General features: G+C 45.2%; 1 protein-coding gene across 5 annotated transcripts; it reads left to right on the forward strand.

Moving 5' to 3' along the window:
• On the forward strand, positions 1-18,175 carry LOC111846910 (transmembrane protein 196). 5 transcript variants are annotated; one of them, XM_072706055.1, is made up of 4 exons: positions 1-75; positions 14,905-14,961; positions 16,371-16,625; positions 17,537-18,175. In XM_072706055.1, the coding sequence occupies exons 3-4, from the start codon at positions 16,371-16,373 to the stop codon at positions 17,603-17,605; spliced, it is 324 nt and encodes a 107-aa protein (XP_072562156.1). In that variant the 5' UTR covers positions 1-75; positions 14,905-14,961; the 3' UTR covers positions 17,606-18,175. The 5 variants fall into 5 exon arrangements, with proteins under 5 accessions (XP_072562156.1, XP_072562157.1, XP_072562158.1 ...); XM_072706056.1 differs by lacking the exon at positions 1-75 and adding an exon at positions 11,671-11,696; XM_072706057.1 differs by lacking the exon at positions 1-75 and adding an exon at positions 13,131-13,701 and having other exon boundaries at positions 16,371-16,652.
• Positions 18,176-18,435: the final 260 nt, after the last annotated feature.

Raw genomic sequence — 18,435 nt, forward strand, 5'->3', positions numbered from 1 at the left:
GAGGAAGGGAAACGGGAATGAGATGACAGAGGCAGAAATAGCCTTAACGTTGACTGGGACTGCCAGGTTTCTGCGGTGAGTCACACGCTGCCACGTCTGTCACCGGCCGGGATATTTTTTTAATGCTGCACGGGAGCTAAAGGGGACGGCTGCTTTGCACCCATGCTAGACGGGGGGGGGGGGCTTGTCGTATCCCTGCCCCATTCGTAGCTGCTCATCAAAATAATGGCGTAAACACACCGCAATGTGGAAGCGAGGGACGACGAATGGCTGATTCGGATTGGGAATGGGAGGGAAAACCAGGGAACCTGGAAGTGCCGACGAGATAGGGGGGTGTGAATGAAACACAATCGTGTGCAAGAACCACTGTCCAGAAACGTCCTTCTCCGAGCGTGACACACAGGGCGCGATCAGTTATATCTCAGATATCGGAGTGTCAGCATGAGCAGGTCACGTGACTGTTCACATCAGGTCATGGTGATTGGTCCAAGCTTTCTGCACATCTTGTTACTCTACAGGCAAAAAAGAGCATGATAATCTCTCCCGTATCGCTAATTTAAAGGGAGGGAATGTACCAGGCAGGCATGCCAAGACCGGACATTGTGGCGGGGTGTTTGATGACCTAATCTGCAGGGGAGAGCTACAGAGGATCCAGAAGTTTGCATGAAGCATGACTGATAAACTCATTTAATGTGGCTGACAGAGATTTAAATAAAGAATCAGAACGTGATTTTTGTTGCTTGTCGTGTTAACTTGGCTTTAACTTGACTAAGCAGAAGCAAAAACAAGCGTGAAATAGGTCAGGAAACAGCAGATCGGCACCGTGGTCCCAGCGGATCTGTTTATCACCACTCAAACCACACAACTGCGCGGGGCCCCTGAGGTTTGGGGCCCCCTCCTGACCACAAGCAGTCATTGCATTAAATATTACATAAAGACATTGCTTATGTAGGAACTAACTAAACATCTAGCTAGTTATGATGTTCCGACTCACTAGCTGACAATAATGATACATGCAACCAGGAAGCGATCGCATCCCAGCCGCACCACAAAAAGAAGGGGAGTCTGTAAGGGAAAACTTGCTTAAACTGACCAGTTTCTTCACCACAAACAATGAAATGCCTGATGAGGATGCAGCAAACTTTACATACATAGATGACATGGGTGGGGGGGGGGGGGGGGGAGAGGGTGAAATTACTTTTTGAATGGGGCCCCAGAAACAACAAAGCCATCACCTCCTGATTGGCTGGCAATGACCCGTCGTGGGATCGGAGAGTCTGGGGGGAGGTGCCCCCTTTTCAGACCCATGTCCTCCCCACTCCAAACCCCCCATCAGCCGACTTTTCAGCCCAAACAGCATGTCTCACATAGGGCAGCTTTTCTGAAATGACAAGCATTATAATTCCCCATGATTACTTTTCAAAACTTTGACCTCACGTCCAGCATAAATACATTCACATGCATATCCATTGTTGTTTTGGTGCGATGGCAGGTGTGAGGCGTAAACTTTACCCTGTAGGAGAACTTTGTCGATGTCACTGCCGTCTGGGATGAGAAAACCTTTTGACGTGAAGTAGCATCAGAGACTCAACGCTCTTATCAAAAAGTGAAAACAAAAGCAGAATCCTTGGTGACGAGACTCACGGTCAAAACATTTACTCACCACTAAGATCACGACAAAGAACAGATCAACCCGGATCCGCAGCTTCATATAAAACCTCAGACAACTGAGAATCTAAGACGGTATAAATTAGACGAATATCGCGCGACTTGACCCACGATTGTACAACCACGCGTTGTTTTGCAATTTGATCCGAACCGTGTGTGGGTCTGGTTTGTGAACGCCATTCACATTTCTGCTGACAGAAGATGAATTCAGAGGCAGCATGACTGACCCAGATTCCCACGTAAGATCTGCCTCATGTTTTACGATTAAAGAGAAAACAGCTTGTCATTCAGTGATCTGAGCAGCACTGGATGGATCCATTTACTGTGTTCTTATTCTGGGCCGTGAGCCTTTCCGCATCAACAGAAACTGCGCGGCACTTAAACCAGTGGCCACATCTTTTCTGCTAACCGCAGCGTAGTTAATGACTACTCTGTCAGTGAAATTGCATTGTGGGAAATGGGTCACTGGGCCCCTAGCTAGGCTGACACATCATCTGAAATGCGTCACTGTCAGAGTTTATTGCACTCTTTTTTTCCATCGTGGTCTTTTAAACTGGGTGCCAAACTTCCACTATTTGAAAACCATGTTTATTTCTCATGTGAGACTCTTTTAATACATTTGATAAGACCACGTCATAATCTATACAAATACTATAATTGTATCATATTTTTTATGTTAACAGCTTTTTTCACCATACATTCAAAGCGCAACCACAGCTACTGAGACAACAGTCACTGTGAGGCTGCCACAGTTTTGCGTTTCATCATGTCACTGTTCGTGCAGTGCTGAGGTCATTTCCTGTGGATTTTCCAGCAAAATGGTATGACATCACTTACCTATGGTCTGCCGTGTGGTCGCTCTTTCTCACTAATCCCTAGGATGTTGATCAATCATGGACTTTAGCAAATGGTGTAGTATCCTACGGCTCTCCACTCTAAATATAGAAGGGTGAATAAATCTGTCCTAAATTAAGCATAACGATAATTCAGGTCTTAAGTTGAAACTAATACAACAAGAACATTATTCAGCATCCTGTTACATAATTAGTGCAATATGACAAGCTGAAATGGTCTGAAACTGGAACAGCCCTTCATGCCACACAGACAGTCTACATCTGTGTCATCAAAACAGGGCAAGGAGTGGATTCCGAGATTCCTGTGAAGGCCACTCAGTGACTCGGGCTGTTAGGCAGAGCTGATGTGGCTTTGATTCCTGTATATGGAGTTGGCTTTTTTTCTTGGGGTCTGCGTGGGTTTTCCTGGTGATTTTTTCCTATAATATGAGTGTGTCCTGCGATGTCCTGGCACGGCATTCAGGGCATTCCCAGCCGCTGCCCTGTACTTCCCGCTGTAAGCTCTAGGCCCGCTATGCCCCTAACGGATAAGCGGACCCGGAACACGGATGGATGCTGAGAAGCACACAGGCTCCATAACGGGGAGCTAATCATTCTGATTATAATCTTCTGCTCCTTTCAGTAAGTTTAGTTTCTTGGATGTGGGGCCACACTGAGTATCCTTCTCCTTCCCACGGTTCTACATGTAGATGCATTCGATGCGAAGCCAAGAGCCAAGTTTAGTGTCAAAACCACGTGGCGGTCCTGTGAAAAGTGCTGACCAGGCGGGCGTTACGAGTGCCTTCCTGTCACATGAAATACCCCCCCTCCCTTCCCAGACCAGTCCACCGCCCTTCTCCGCGGACGTTCTGCCGCGGCGCGCGGCAGGCAGGGCTGACGGGGCACTGTCAGGAGGTATCTTCATCACCATCTCCCCCGCGGCTTGCGCTCTCGGCTCGCTTTGCTGTGACAACTGCCCTGTCACTTATCCCAACGGCTGACGCGGCACTTTGACGGGAAGGCCGGCCCGCTCCTGCTTGGCTCCCGTTTTCCGTGCCGGGCCGTAGATCAATGAGGTAAAAAAAAAATCTCGTGGACTTCAAAATTAATTGGGTTCTAAACCGTGCTGAAAATAAAATAGCAACAACCAAACCAACGTCTGTCACTCTACGGCAAGGTTCACCTGAGGTGTGCCCTGTTTCCCGAAAGTCACCTTAACTCATCATCATCATGTTCTGGAAGGAATGTAAATTTATAGAGAAACCTTAAGGTTTCTCTATAACAAGGAATCAATGGCCTGTATCCCTTGAATGTGGTAAATAATGCCTGCAGACCAGTATCTTGCAGACGGGTTACATCAGTACCCAGTCCTCAGCCCCCCCTCCCCCCAGCCAGTCCATGTTTTTGTTCTGAGGACTGGATCCAGAACTTTTCAGCATCTCTCTATCAGGGATCCCGGTACACAGGTCTCGCTGCTGGCCCACTGTAATGATCAGAACCACCTGGTACTTCATGCTCTTGAGTTAATCGCCACCCGAGGAGGGCATTTCAGGTCCAGGCAGTAAAAATCCAGACCAAGATTTTGTTTCAAACAACCAAATGAGAACTGTGGAAACAAAATCTTGGTCTGGATTTTTGTTTTCTGGACCTGAAATGTCCACCTCTAGTTTCACCTACACCTTTACTCTGTAGTCTTGGTAAATACTGCATAATAACTGTGTGCATGTCCTCTTCGCTTTCCATCTCATGGTGTGTTATTGGAGAGCGTAACCAGGACCACCAGATCCAACTCAGTGTACAAGGTGACAGGCTCCGTCATTGAGGTTGCTGCTGATTCTGACTCAAACTACCAGCGATGCAAAGTCCAGGTTCAGAAAGCACAAATCCAGACCATGATTTTGTTTCAACCAACCAGTTGAGTACTCTGTGAATGTGACTCTTTACATGCAATTCATTGGTTGAAACAAAATCTTGGTCTGGATTTGTGCTTTCTGAACCTGGCCTTTACACCTCAGATCACATCCTGAGAAGACGAGGGTCCTTCAACAAGGGCTTTGCACTTTTGTGACAGATGTAGAGCCACAATGCTCTACAACCAACTTACAGCAATCAGCTCATTTTCACCCCGTCATATACCATTATTTAGCTATAGCCCAGTAGAGGGTCAGAGAGACCTTGGAGCCAATCCCAGGAGGCACCACGCGGCCCAGCACACCCTGGATAGGATGGCAGTTAGCAGGACATACATCTCCTGCTTTTACCTTCATGGTAGATGTTCATTGAGTTTGTCATTTAAAGAAAACACACATTGGGTCATACAGTACGATCAAAGCTATATATTATGGAAGAGAAATCCTAGAAAATAACACAAGCAGCCATCACTTCATGCCATAATGAATCCTTCCGCATGCTGCACTTTATGCTCTTAATGTGATGCACTGGTGCCAGAGGCTCTCTGAATGCTACCAGTCTGAGAACTCATCGATTTCCCTGCAGGTTCCTCTCGGCAGAGATCATACATAAGGACCTCACCATCGATCCATTATACTTTGCTGCCATCACTGAATACAGTGAGACACCTGCAACTGTATGACTCTCTAAGCAAAGAAGGGGGGGGGGGGGGGATAAAATCTGATCATGCCGCCTCTGGTTTCCACGTCGATGTTGAGGCCGAGTTTGAGTTACGCCGTTCGAGAGATGAATGCGTGATGGTCTTGCCACGGGCCAAGAAGGGTTAAGATGGTGGATGTAAGACTTCAAGCAATTGAAAGCCTTCAGAAAGTGTGTGGGATAAAATATTTGTTAGGTGTATAGGAGATACAAAATATAAAGGTATCAGTTGTACAGAACGTATAGATTTAGAGGCATGGAAGAAAGAAATATGAAATCCAATTATTTGTTTTAAAATGTATTTATTTAGAATATACTTTTCACTCCGCCTACCCGGGCCTTGCACAAGGACCCAATGGTGAGATCACTCCGCCTTCCCGGACCTTGCACAAGGACCCAATGGTGAGATCACTCCGCATACCCGGGCCTTGCACAAGGACCCAATGGTGAGATCACTCCGCCTACCCGGACCTTGCACAAGGACCCAATGGTGAGATCACTCCGCCTACCCGGGCCTTGCACGATGACCCAATGGTGAGAAAAATGGTGCCTACTCCGAGATCTGAACCCGTGATCTTCCCATCCGCAGCACAGGGTCCTAATCTGCTGAGGTATAGGAGGCATACATGATATAAGGGTCACTACCAAGTTTCTTTGATGTCCTGCTCAAATTTAACAAAATGCAATCTAGAAGCATATGACACCTTGTTTGGTAAAACTTGGAAGTGTTGATCTGCAACCAGCTGAGCCGTGTAAAATATAGATATAGCCCATAAATTATGCTTTTTTTTACCTTCTTCCAGCATGCAGACACAGGCGGGAGACTCCAGCCCCGTGGGATTACTGCCACAGTCCCATAGTCCGAACAATGGGTCATTGATTAGGGCAAACTGTCTCTACTGGTCGACTCAGCTGGATGAGAGTGCTGATCCAATTAACTCTTACAACAGCAGTACTTCTCGCTAGTTTGTTCTTAGAGAACAGGATTGGGAGAACATGGTGTTGTTCGATGTCACGGTTTGAACTGGAAAATTAACCGGGAACGATAGCAATTAGCATTATCCATGTGTTACAGGAACAAGGGGGTCTTCATTCTGCTGTTGGGGATTATTTTTGTTCCCATGGATGCCGGCTCTCGGATCAGTGGTGCCATTTAGATATCCGCTTAATGAAATATTCATTTGTCTGATAATTCTTGGTAAATGGAAGCCTTTGGTCCCGCAGTACAAAGTCAGATCTAATACAGCTACTCTAGCTACTGCGGTTATGCTAATCCATGGAATGACGCCGTTTAGCTTTGCTGCTTTGTGTGGCTGAATATGACTGAATAGGACCCAAAGGTCTGACTAATGGCCAGCTTGGGCTGTTTGCTTGTGTTGCCAGTCCCAACGCTAGACTGCCATTCCGACTTTCCCATGTCAGACAGGATACTCATGGGCTTTTATTGCCGAGGAAACATTCAGCATCGATGCTCGTTACAGAAACCGCCTCCGTTATAGTCCTGTCTGAACTCGCCTGCCACTTTCAAATGCTTATTAAGCACATTCTCTGCATCCCGGTACTTCGTCATCCATTAATCTGGCTGTCGGAAGGTCATGAATCGTAGAAAAGTCAGATATCACACATTGACCTTTTGTCTCCCACGTCCTTCCCATGTTACACTGCAGCAATGACTCACCAGCTGCTGGCAAATGAAAGCTCAAACTTGCAATGATCGAAGGTTCAACTTGTATAACTTCCACCTAAAAGAGGTTAATGGACCCAGAATTGCAGGGGAGCTGCTGCAGGTACTGGCAGGACTTCAGGGTTTTTCATACTCTGTATTTAGCAGATGCTTATGTGTGACAATTTTTTTTTTCTCATGGAAGACTCTCAACTGCATGCTGGGAAGGAAGATGATTACAGCTACGCTGCCTGAGAGCACCCATCTTTAGATCCAAGGCGTGCGTTTGCAGATGGTCACGGTCGCATGAGGACACAAACACAGGAGACAAAGACTTATGAAAAGGCCCTGGGGATGTATTCGGTTCATTCTGACCAAATACGAAATCACTGACTTCACCAGCAGGGATAATGTGGGCATGGAGGATATAGTTATCTCAGCAGCCGCTCCTGAACATGCGTGGGCATTTACCATGTGACACAGCAGCCAAAAACAAACACGGGCTCTCGCTTAGAACACTGTGGCCCAAAGTCCAGCTCCACACTTCAGTAGCAAGACGGAGCTCACCGAAGAGTGGCCAGATCTGTGGAACACGTAACGCCAGTACTGATGTTCTTAACATCGGCATTAATTTAACAAGAACAGAAGGCCATAGGCAGGTGGCACAGCGGGGCAGCGGTTAGTAATGTTGCCTCCTGCCTGTAGGACTTGGGTTCAAGTCTCTGCCATGGCTCCATGTGTTTGGAGTTTGCATGGTTGCCCCATGTTCTTCTGGGGTTTCTTCCAGGAATTTTGGTTTCCCTTCACAGTGTGTGTGTGTGTGTGTGAGAGAGAGAGAGAGAGAGAGAGAGTGTCCTGTGATGGGTTGGTGCCCCATCCTGGGTTATTCCCTGCCTTGTGTCCATTGGCTCTGGACTTCCCATGACCCTGATAGGGCAAGTAGTTACAGGTCATGGATGGACAAGGCTGCATGCCATGATAATATTATAATGAACGTTACAGAAAACAATGCTGTATGCCCTGTACTACATAAGCAGCAGGAAGATGGATGGATGGTAGACAGATAGATGAAGGATGATCGTCCTGTTCAGTCACCGGCCCAATGCCACTTAGAACTCCCTCCACCACATGAGAAATGTCACTGCAGACGGTTCCCTAGTGATGGAATGAGCTGAAAAACAACATGCGGTCATCAAACTCCCTCTCTACCTTAAGGAAACGCCATAAGACCCATCCTCTACTAACCTGCTTGTCTTTGAATAGTCTTATTAGGTTCTTACTTTGTTAGTACAATAGTTACGTGTTGTTGTGCAGCTCCTACTCCAATCCTGCTTACACTTGAACCTGGGCTTTTCACAGGAAGGTCAGCCCAGCTGCACTTACGCCTAGTTCATCCTTGATAGCATGTATGCTTGTAATGTGCTATTTGCCTCGCTTGTAAGTCACATTGGACAAAAGCATATACTAAATATGTAAATGTAAATATAATGATGGATGGATGGATGTGGTTCCACATGAAAACAATCTGGGTTCCTGTTCAGATATGATCAGAGACAAAGTTGCCTGAGGTTTGGCAATAAGCTCGCAGTTACATAAGCGTATTTAAGTAAGTTAGGATTAGATTCCATCAGCGGGAGAACAGCACAGCGGTGTAGGGGTGTGTGTCATGAGGCTACCTGCTAAGTTTGGGAGTTAAAATGCAGCCCCAGCCTCACTGTGTGAGGTTTCAAAAGCGATTTGCTTTTGTTGCTCTGACCCAAAGCTTTTTTCCTGTATGTCGCTTGGGATGATGCATCAGCAAAATAAACAAATTTGTGCCACCCCAGGTGTCCTCTGCCCCATGTCCTGTGACGGTCTCCATGTTTCTCCCTCTGGGAGATTATTCATTATAGAGCAAAGGAGGGTCTCGATGGTCCCATTTGTCTTGCAAGGCTTCCTAGTGCTCCACAGAGATCCTTCCAGGAACTCGCTGCGATGTATGCAGCATGCGGCATAACCAAACTGCTTGGCAAAGGATGGAGGGAATCTCACCTCCCTCTCTCTGACCGGCAATCTGACCGCCAGGGATATTTATATGTAGAGTCCCTCCATGTTTCCCCTTTCGACTGCATCCATATCTGTTTTTTTTGAAGGATAAAAAAGGAGTAAACACAAACAAATGCATATTTTGTTATTTAGAGCATCTGACAGCTGCTGGAATGTCAAGTCTCTGGGAGTTTCTGCGGAGGTTTATCGTTTCTCAGTCTGATCATCCGGCCTGAGGCGACCGCCACTAAGCACCTTTGTTACCTGGATTATGCAAAACCTCTACAGGCTTATAATAGGACGGGAGGATATATCAGGTTCTTCCACGCCATGTTCTACCTCTCAGCGTACTTGTAGTCCTCGTCTGAATGTGTGTCCCTGTGTGGCACCACAGAGTCAGAGACCCAGCAGCCGACTGCTGACAGATTCACCGGGGAAGTCACCGCCCCCCCCCCCAGCCCCGGAAGATGGATTACTTGAAGGATGAGTGCCTTCAAATATCAGTTAAGGTCACAACATCCTTTTTTATTGTTTTCCCAGCCAAAAGTAAACCTTCATTGTTAATGTCTGCTACACCCTGTGAGGTACTGACCCCCGGGATTTTCCACAGCAGCCAAATTTGGAGACTCCGACTTTCACTTGTCATAGGAGACAGGCGATTGTGAGTCACTTTTAGCTTGGGCTACATGGAACTGTGATCTAGAATGTGTGTTATTTGTCACCGGTGTGGGGTCACCACAAGCCGCTGGAGCCTATCTGAGAGTACAGGGCACAAAGGAGACACTGCCATCACAACACCCTTCAGTTACAGGGCAAGCAGGCCATCACAACACCCTTCAATTACAGGGCAAGCAGGCCATCACAACACCCTTCAGTTACAGAGCAAGCAGGCCATCACAACACCCTTCAATTACAGGGCAAGCAGGCCATCACAACACCCTTCAGTTACAGGGCAAGCAGGCCATCACAACACCCTTCAATTACAGGGCAAGCAGGCCATCACAACACCCTTCAGTTACAGGGCAAGCAGACCATCACAACACCCTTCAGTTACAGGGCAAGCAGGCCATCACAACACCCTTCAGTTACAGGGCAAGCAGGCCATCACAACAATAGGGCAAGCAGACATAGACGATCGTGAGAAGCCAGATTTTCTGAGGTTGTCCTTCTAATCATATTATCTTTAAAAGGGGATCTGAAGATCTTCCTCAGCAAAAACAATTAATTGATGCACAAGAATTATTTTAAACACCGAATACACAAAAACACGACATTTACAGGAGAAGGATCCTAAACATCACATATTTGATCTGGCTGCCTCTGTGGTATAGAGACGTAGAGGTCCAATACAACTCATGACACATATTCAATTCCCAAACATTTTCTGAAATAAATAAAACATAACTCTAGACCGGTGTGGAGTCGGAGCATTTCAGCTTGTAGCAGGGAGACATGGTGCCCTCGCTTGAGCTTTTTGCATGCCCGATACTTCAGCAATTCAGAGAGCATCTTTGCCGTCTGCATGTCACAAAGAGATCACCTTGAAATCATTTATGAGGAAACATTTGTGAGTTATTAAGAATTTATGGATGTGGCAGGGGTCCGGGGGGAGGGGGGCAGCGGGGCCTCCCGGCTGGAATGTACATGGTTGAATGGCAGTGATTCCTGACTCAACTGTGTTGCCCCCCCTCCCCCAGAAATGTTTGTGAGGGGAAATAAGAAAATACAATGCGGCCGTCAAAACATACCTTTTGTAACTGTCTATATTATGTATCTGTTGCCCTTTGCGGTGAGCTTAATATACGTTAATACGGCTTGCTGACAGTAATCAAAGAAACAAAACCGCGGACACACAGATGAAGCCACAGACCGGCATGTATCCTGGTCTGCGGGACAAACGTTTTCCCAAACCATGGAGGTAAATCCGGAGGGGCGCGTTTTACCACCATCCTGCATGCACCTTTGAGAAAAGATCCGGATCTCTCTTACGCCCTGCTCTGCAGGGTGAGAGCAAATGCCCCTTTAGCTTCTCCGGTTACGTAACATTGAATGACATGGGTTATAAATAGCAAGCCTGATGCTATTTCAGACTAAGATCATCTCAGCGTCTCAAACAGTAAGAACAAATCAGCAGTTTTATTTTTAACCGCAATCGCGGCGCACAAAAGAATAAACTAAATGCAGCAACCGGGTTCAAACAGTTGATAAATACGCATGTCTAACAGACTGGACGTCTAAAATCTCAAAGGACCTATGCATAATCAATGGCCCATTTATATTACCCCAGGGATTTGTGCTCGAACCCGAAAATAAGCTTTCAGAAACCTGACATGTCGTTTCCGTGTGAAATTTGATTTCGCGCTACATCCATAACAAATTAATACGTTCCATCTGTTTTTATGGTCTCTTTAATTAATATACGCCTACTATGTAAATAAAATCTGTTAAACTTAATGTACAATGTACAAGGCCTGGCAATAAAATCTTATGTATATCGATGCACAGTGCACAACGCATGACAATGTAATCTTAATGTATTTAATTTCTTGACTATTCGTTTTACACCGAGTACGTGGACTGTGTATTCTGCAGTACTCTGCTCAGGTACTTGCAATGCTGATAATTCCCTAACAGTCCTGCAAATGTTGCCTTAAAAATTAAAGTAACCTGGGTGTGACATATGGCCAAAGCTATAGATGACAGCAAATCTTTCACAATTCGTTAATGTGAATCTTTCTTGGGATGCATTGCCTTTCAGAAACCAGTGCTATATGATATCTGGACAGTCCAAATTACCTACGGGAGTCTACACACCTGCAGTTCTGCATTTGCTTACTCATACAAAATACAAAAGTCGTTTTTCATACCCAGCAAGCAGGGTGCTGGGTTGCGTCACGGTAAGTCGGCGTGTTTGTCGTGGCGAGACATATTTGTAAATTTCAACATCCTTATGTGGAGAACTGCTGCTACACAGCGTATTACAACAATTCAAGATTTGATTTATAGCAACGGCGCTGCTAACATATCCAATGCGTCTTTCATTATTCATATTTTGCGTACTCAGTTTATAAAGGTATATTTTTTGTTTGCAAGTAAAACTACAGGGGAGGAACAAAGCAAATAAATAATTCATCATTTATCTACAGTGGCGGTATGTTCAGGGCCCCAGGCCAAATACAGTAGTACGTCTGTCGAGTTATTAAAGAGAGAGGTCAGGACTGTGAAATCGCTCGGCAACGTAAGCTGCATTAGATAATTGAAGCACTGTTTTGAATTACGTCATGGAAATGTGGGTTATTGTGTTTTACTGTAAAACTAATCCATAACAAATCATGCAGCTAAACAATACGCCACAGCTGATACACACCTGATCATTATGCATGGTATTACGGGATAAAAAAATAGGCTATTTATTTAAACACTACATCCAAAATTGCGCAACAAACTGCGAACGTTATCCGGGTATTCTTAAAGTCAAGCACTTTGCAATGTGAGCCTAACAACTGGTCTCTTGTGCCCTAATTACAAACAATAATAATTCCATTTCAGACATAGGCCCATGTCTCCCCTGACCCCGGGGTTTGATGGCACCCGAGGGAGCGCTTTTAAATATTCATATTTTAAAAACCACAATAGTTTCGATTTAGATGACCGCATAATGTATCCTTAGTCATATCACCTTTATAATTTATTTTGACAAAAAACGTGACCAGGTCCTGTTATGGCTGACTTGTTTAACCTCCGCTGGGCATGAATACCTATAAAACAAGCGCATATTGAATTTATATGGCTCTACCTTGTAAAGGTGTTCATATAAACGATTAAAAATATAACACCCGCGAGGCTTTCAGACAGACACAACGTACCGAACTATATTAAAGAACAAACACGGTACTTTTTACAATTGAAACTTCCGAGGCATAGCGTCGTAAAGACTCCACGACCTTCGGGAACACATCCGTGATCTTACACTTTTAGAGAAGAGATGGGTGTGAAAAAATGAATGGTGAAGAACGTGATCTAACCAAACGTGCATCATTGACAATAAAATGTAAAATATATATCTTCCTTCATTCGCAATGCGCCTCTGCCGCCTTGGTATAATAGCAACCTATAGACGCCCAGTATAGAACAGCGCAGTCTTTTAACATCGTCGGAGACCAATCAAACTTACTATGATTTAATATACTGATGAGAATTTTAATGGTTTTTAATTACATAAAAACGGGACAGGTATCGTGGAGGAATTAGTGATCGTAACAATTGCGCGCTAATAATGCGGCATCAGCTGTTGGATCACTAAAATCCTCCTGGTGTACGGAGCCCGCAGGTGAGTCACATGGGCACCAGACCACCCGCTTCACAAAGCAGAAAGTAAAGAGTGAAGTGCTCCGTTTATCAGAGGCACTCCGCTTATGTGTCCGTCGGAGGATTGCGGGTCACAGGGAGCGGAGACTAAAGAGATTTAAGCACTTCGGACAGCACCACGTCGCCGCCAAACTGATCACTGACAACTCCGGGCGAAACACAGTTCGCCACCAAGAGTTTCCTAGGGACAGTTGGCTCTCCAACTTCCATATAGCGATATTAGCACAGATTTATACAGGGATATACTGGACACGTTTCGGGATCGATGTGGCGAGAGCGCAGGGGCGGATACGTGCTGCTTTCCGATCGGTGAGCCAGCCGATCCGTTCTCCCTTTCGCTACACACCGAGGAAGGATGCCGGAGAGAGGATGTGTACCAGCCGGAAGATCATCTGGAGTCTGCTGGTGCTCTCCGTGGTGGAGATAGGGCTCGGCGTGGGCAGCATCGCGCTAGGCGCGGTGGGCATCAGCCGGGTGAAAGCGGAGCACAAGGCGCAGCAAGGAGACGCGTCCCCGGTGTGGAGCGGGGTGTGTGTACGTTACACATTCATCCTTTATCCAGCCTCTGGTTTTGCATCTGCATGTACTTATGCATGTTTATGACAGGCTCTACAATTTTTGATCTACGGATCAAACTACGTCTGTTCTTTTTGCGGGGTATATGCTCGTCATCAAAAGTTCAACGGGTTCTGGGATTAGTTAGGAGAAACCAAGTTGGTGGATTAGAATATTTAATTGATAGTAATTTATCCAAAGTGATTGTTCTAATTTAAGCTGCCAATGTCCAGTCCATAAAATGAATTTATGTATCGAATTCTTTCGTCAATGAATTTTAAATCCAAATTAGTACAATTAATAGAAGATAACGTAATGTTTGCTATATAACACCAAAATTGGCATCATTGGATATAAAAATGCCCATTGAGTTGCATTTGTTTTTTTAAAGGAAAATAAAACATTTCATGCGACGTACATCGATATAGTTTCTTGTGGTATTCCGGTGCATTGAGAGATGTTCCTAGTAGCGCTTCTTTTTAGACCGCGAAGTTGAGGTTACACATTTTTCCGTACTTCGCCTGTTTTGCAGACTCCACAGTTCCCAGACAAACGCTCAGATCTAGTGTCCGTGCCAATGAGAAAGGTATAGCGACCAAATTTAGGTTAACAGATTCATGCCCCAAACCCGCCACAAAACAGCAGAACCTGTCAGACCGAGTGAATATCCAGGTGCAGTAAGATTCGAGATCAGAAGGGGCTGCGATCAACAAGCAGTACCTGTGGCTCAGTATTTTAATATATCCATTGTCTAACTGCTTATCCGAGTCAGGTTCATGGGTGGGTGGGTGGGTGGGTGGAGCCTATTGTAGGCTCACAGGGCACGTGGCTGGGGCTCCAGTATTTTTGGGTCCAAATCTAAAACCTCAGACAGAACTATTTTTGTAAGCAAGGTGGATTAAATAAAGTTCATATTAAATAGGCCATCACACGTTGCCCCGGATACAAACGTATTGTGCACCTTCCCAAAGACTGATTGCACTGGAAAACAAAAAAACAAATTCTGGCCTCGTGACTCGTCATCCTACTCCAGCACAAAAGGCGCATTCCAAAGTTAGTATCAGGCTTTTGGAGTCAAAAGAACGAAGAATGGGCACTGAAAACTGACTAATATTCTTTTCTCTCCTTCTGTATTTATTTATGTATTTATTTCTTCTTCTTCTTTTTTTTTTATAAAAAAAGTTTCTCATCTGCGGACTCTGCGGGGTACATTGTGCCAAGAAAAGGACGGGACTCGTCGTAAGTACACCCGCTTCAGCAGCGCCGTGAAGCGCCTTCCCGGGGTTTATGGGGACCGAATAGGTCTCGCCAAGAGACTCACGGTGCAGTTGCAACCACATTTAATTATTCTATTGATTATTACTTTTTTCCACTCAGCACCTACTCAAAAATTCCACATTAGCTGAAACCGAGGCGGTGATTTGCGAAATCCAAGTGTGGACAGTGTGTATTTTAACACTTAGGGTAAGAGGGGAGATTCAATTAACCAGCTACAGGAGGGGAAGGAGGTAAATTCACTGGGGAGAGACTTAATGATAAATCGATACAGGAGTGAAACCCATCCTGAGATAGCCTCAGCAAACAACCCTTCTCCTTTTCCAACCGCATCCCTCTCTTTCACTCATTCATCTCACTCATTTTCCCTCTTAGGGTTTGCTTTACCCACAGGAGATTTACTGGCACAAAAATGTTCTGAGGGCAAAAACAAAAAATATTGCTTCAGAGAGGTGAGATAACCAATCAGATTCTAGTAGAGGCGGGTCCAAGCAGCTAGAGGAGGAGGGACCAACAAATCAGATGTCTTGGTCCCACCTCCTCTAGTTTCTTGGACCCACCTCTTCTATATTCTGATTGGTTATACATTTTAACCAATCATTTTTCTTTCTGCCCTCAGAACATTTTTGTGTAAGTACAATTCCTGCTAGCGTTTGCTTTGCATCCCAGATTTTCTCTTTGCTGAAAGTGAGTGTCTTCTCTCTGCTGTCACTCCCAGTTACTGGGCAAACTTTTCTGGAGGCTTTCCTTCTGTCGGCCACAAAACCGATCACCCAGCTGTGGCCAAATTTCTCCCTTACATATACATTCAGCTGCTCAGTTTTTTTTTCTGCTTTTAATATCCAATTTCCCAATAGTATCACCAGAGCATACCAGCTGAAATATTCCTGCCCTGTCCTAAACTGGAAATCATATTTATTTTCAGGTTTAATATTCAGCAAAAAGTGTTTTTGGTGCACAATGAAGGGGCAGCATGATATTAGCGGTTAGCCCTGATTCTACATGTATGGTATTTGCATGATCTCACTGTGTCGTCATGGGGTTTCCACTGGGTTCTCCAGTTTCCCACCACTGTCCCAAAACATGCTAAGGTGAACTGGAGTTACCAAATGCCCTGTAGGTGTGAATGTGCATGTTTCCTGGCGATGGGTCGGCCTCCCCGTCCTGGGTTGTTCCCTGCTTTGTTCCCATAGCTTCTGGGATAGTGTCCACACCCCTGTGACTCTGCATAGGATTACAGGTATAGATGGATGGATAGTATATAATGACATTTTTAAATTGTGCTATGCAGCTGAATTTTTACATTAAAGTAGTCTTAGGTCCCTATGATTTGAGAACTGATTCTTTGTTTTTGTCCCTGTTCCGGCTGACAGATGATATTATTTTCAGCCTGCTGCATCTGTGGGCTGATTGGGGGGATCCTGAATTTCCAGTTTGTGCGGGCGCTGGTCAAGCGGCCCGACACGCTGCGGCCACTGCACCTGGCCGCCCTGAGTCTGGCCTGCTTGGGGATTAGCACCTGCACCTTGTCCACATGGCTCACCTGCCGCCTGGCCAGCAGTGAGCAGCAGAGGATGTTCCTGGAGCGCGAGCACTCGCTGCACCACTCCCACGAGATGACTGACAAGGTAGCCTCTCACCTGATTGGACAATATGCCAAGTAGGGTCTGCCCCTCATGGAATGCATGCTGACCAATCACATGTGTTTAGAAAAAGCAGTTCGAGGCAAACATGGGAGCCATGTTTTAGAAGTCCTGGATAACTCTGAATCAACTTCCTGCATCTGTTACATCGTTTACTTCAGCAATGTTCAGTTCCACTTTGTCTTTTTCTGTTTAATTTTTCACTCATGTTCAGTAGAGGTTGCTGCTTGTTGTTATATTTCACATATTAATATTTGATTCACTTGTACATTACTTTGGACGAGGGCTAAATAAAATATATACAGTGCTCACCAAAAGTCTTGGGACACTTGCTGAATTCTGTAACAGTGTTGCAAATTTATTAGTTTTATAACGAAAGTCCATTGGCAAGCATTGTCTAACCTCCAGATATACCTGCATAAATCTTCCACACAGACATTTTCTTTTTATTGTGTCATAATTTTTTTGACTGACTTCTGTTTTTGCTTTTTGCTATTAATGGCGATTGTAATCACTGGCTCCCAAAGGGATATTAAACACAAATGTTTGGCACTTTATGTTATTCCAAAGGTGATACTAATTAAAAGGCACCCAGTGAGTCTGTCTGCAAATAAACTTTTTAACTCGGAGCAGCTCTTAGAACTAGAATTCGGGTTTCAGTTTATTCCTACTTGAACTGAATGTTTTACTTTAAACAACTGGTTGTTTTTAATGTGAGATACATTTTTGTAAACAAATGAAAAAAGCAATGATTTTTGTTTCAAAACCAATAAACTCGCAACATTTTTACTGAATTGTGGAAGCGTCCCGAGACTTTCTATCTGCACTGTATATCCGCAATCAATGATTTTTGCTCTCATTACTTACTTACCCACAACCTGTACCCTCCGTCACAGGAGATACTGGACAACTCCAGCAATGGGATCCCCCAGATTTCTTACAACGGCAGGACGTCACCTCCGTGATCTGGGGATCCGTGAAGCGGCCTCCTACTTTTGGCAAAGACAGAGAGAAACGACCCGAACATGTGGTCGTTCGGTCAAAGCAGGCAGGTGACAGACAGCTGCTTCGGAATGGGCAGGGCTCACCGGCCGGACTGGAGGGATTTGACAGCCAGAAAGCCACTGAGTAGAAGCTAGACCAGGCTTCAGAGTCCAGCACGCTATCTCTCAGACTCTGGCGGGAACACTATCGATCTCCCCGCAGTCTGGCTAAACGGATGGGAAGTCCAGCCTCAAACGTTTATACCGCTAAGCACGAAACAAGCATGCGTGTACTTCAGTTCATAGCCGGTGGCTCCTGTTTTATTTTCCCTCAGTATCTCATTGTCTCATTCTGAGATTCTTCTTCCTGAGATGGTGATTCTGATTTTGCCACCTTCGTATCATGGCTGATTCCTGAATGCTTCAACTACTCTGCACAGTAATGTGATGCCTGAATTACTCATGCTTGTACATATGGGGTATATCGTTTATGAATTTACATTATTTTTGTATAAAGGCTTCTTACGGAAATAAAGACCGAAAAGCCTTAAGTCGAACCCTTTAAAAAAACTGATGTTAAATTGCATTTCTGGAAGAATCCAAGCAAAACCAACAAAACTGACCACTGTGGCTACATCTAAAGGAAGCTTGCAGCCAGTCTTCCACTCTCCCCCCAAGAATTTCCTGACGTACCGTCTCTGGGGGGGAAAACCCAGAAATGTCACATTGCGTTTTGTGGTAGAAAATTAAAAACTGATGGTCCAGTCATAAGCCAAGACTCAACGCACGGTCGAATGGGGTCATAAACACAC

This window comes from Paramormyrops kingsleyae, chromosome 23 (assembly GCF_048594095.1).
Source record: "Paramormyrops kingsleyae isolate MSU_618 chromosome 23, PKINGS_0.4, whole genome shotgun sequence".
NCBI classification, from domain to species: Eukaryota; Metazoa; Chordata; class Actinopteri; order Osteoglossiformes; family Mormyridae; genus Paramormyrops; species Paramormyrops kingsleyae.

What these genes read in the sequence shown, in the direction of transcription:
- LOC111846910 (XM_072706057.1), top strand. Translation starts at nt 13,537, where the DNA reads ATGTGTACCAGCCGGAAGATCATCTGGAGTCTGCTGGTGCTCTCCGTG. An exon ending in CGGTGTGGAGCGGGGTGTGT is followed by an intron (nt 13,702 to 14,904) that starts GTACGTTACACA and finishes TTATAAAAAAAG; the next exon opens with TTTCTCATCTGCGGACTCTG. An exon ending in CTCACCTGATTGGACAATAT is followed by an intron (nt 16,653 to 17,536) that starts GCCAAGTAGGGT and finishes CCTCCGTCACAG; the next exon opens with GAGATACTGGACAACTCCAG.